Source organism: Colobus angolensis, unplaced genomic scaffold (assembly GCF_000951035.1).
Source record: "Colobus angolensis palliatus isolate OR3802 unplaced genomic scaffold, Cang.pa_1.0 Scaffold11, whole genome shotgun sequence".
Lineage (NCBI taxonomy): Eukaryota > Metazoa > Chordata > Mammalia > Primates > Cercopithecidae > Colobus > Colobus angolensis.
The window spans coordinates 5,102,551-5,103,606 of NW_012112030.1; the positions used below are offsets into that span (position 1 = coordinate 5,102,551).

Below are 1,056 nucleotides of genomic sequence, written 5' to 3' on the forward strand. Positions count from 1 at the left end.
TTCCAAATACTTTTACTTATGTGAAAATGCTATCATATCCAACAGTGCCTTTAGAGCTAAGCTAACAGTAGGCTGTTGATCTTTAGCACATTGCTTTTTCTGTTGTGTTATTCATTGGGCTTTCTCACATTTATGTTCCCATTTTTCACATTTCACAACTTTCTTTGGAGCACAGATATTTCAGGAAGATTTTAGAGTCTTTGAATAGCATTATGGACTTTTTACATTAATTTTTACTTTTACAAAATTGTGCTAAATATTATTTCTGTTAATTATTGAGTTTTGTGGGGGCCCCTCAAATTGGAACCCCAGGCTATGCCTCATCTGCTTCACTCTGGTACTGGCCCTGAGACAGGAACAGAAAAAGAATGATTAGAAAAAGAAGAACAAATGAGCCTCCCAGAATTTTGCCAAACAACAGGCCAGTTAAGTAAGGAAAGTAGATATTACATAGCTAGGTATAACAAACATGCGGTGAGTGGATTGTCTCAGCAATTTATGGAGAAAACCACCAACAAGAAGTGTAGGTGGGTGGGGACAAAAGAGAGACAACAAAGTACTGCAGGCAGAACGCTTCCTTTTGCTGATTTTACCTCACAGAATTGAGAGTTTTTTCTTATACGCAAGTTTAATGCCACCTTCCTCTGTCTGCAATGGACCAACAAATGATGTATGCTGAGTTAACCTTACCCAAGGACTCAGGCCCAGAAAGTTCTTCACCTTCATCTCTTCCTCGGGGTAAGTGGCTTTAATTTTCCTTTCGGCATTTGTATATCTTCCAGAATTAGATCTTCCTGTTACATTTATGGCTTTAAATCATTGCTTTAAAGATGAGCAGTAGTTTTATATTAATGTTTAATGGGTGTTGGATGGCTTGCCTGCAGGTAATCACAACTTTGGACAAAACTTTTCAACCTCATACATTTCTTTTTTTCAATCCAGTTAGCATGAAAAGCAGACATCACCTGTCTTACTGAGCCTTGGTTAAAAGACTCTGAAGAAACAACACTTTAGGCTACACTGGGCACACTGCCTATGGGTTACCCCTGCTCCACA

At 38.5% G+C, this 1,056-nt stretch overlaps 1 protein-coding gene across 1 annotated transcript in view; it reads left to right on the forward strand.

The window, feature by feature from the left end:
- The first annotated feature begins 576 nt into the window (after positions 1 to 576).
- The window catches only part of KLRB1 (killer cell lectin-like receptor subfamily B, member 1), a 13,322-nt gene continuing 12,842 nt past the window's right edge, over positions 577 to 1,056 (forward strand). Inside the window, exon 1 of the mRNA XM_011953208.1 lies at positions 577 to 738. Coding sequence (XP_011808598.1) covers positions 654 to 738 — 85 coding nt within the window. The 5' untranslated portion in view covers positions 577 to 653. The remainder of the gene's footprint in view (positions 739 to 1,056) is intronic.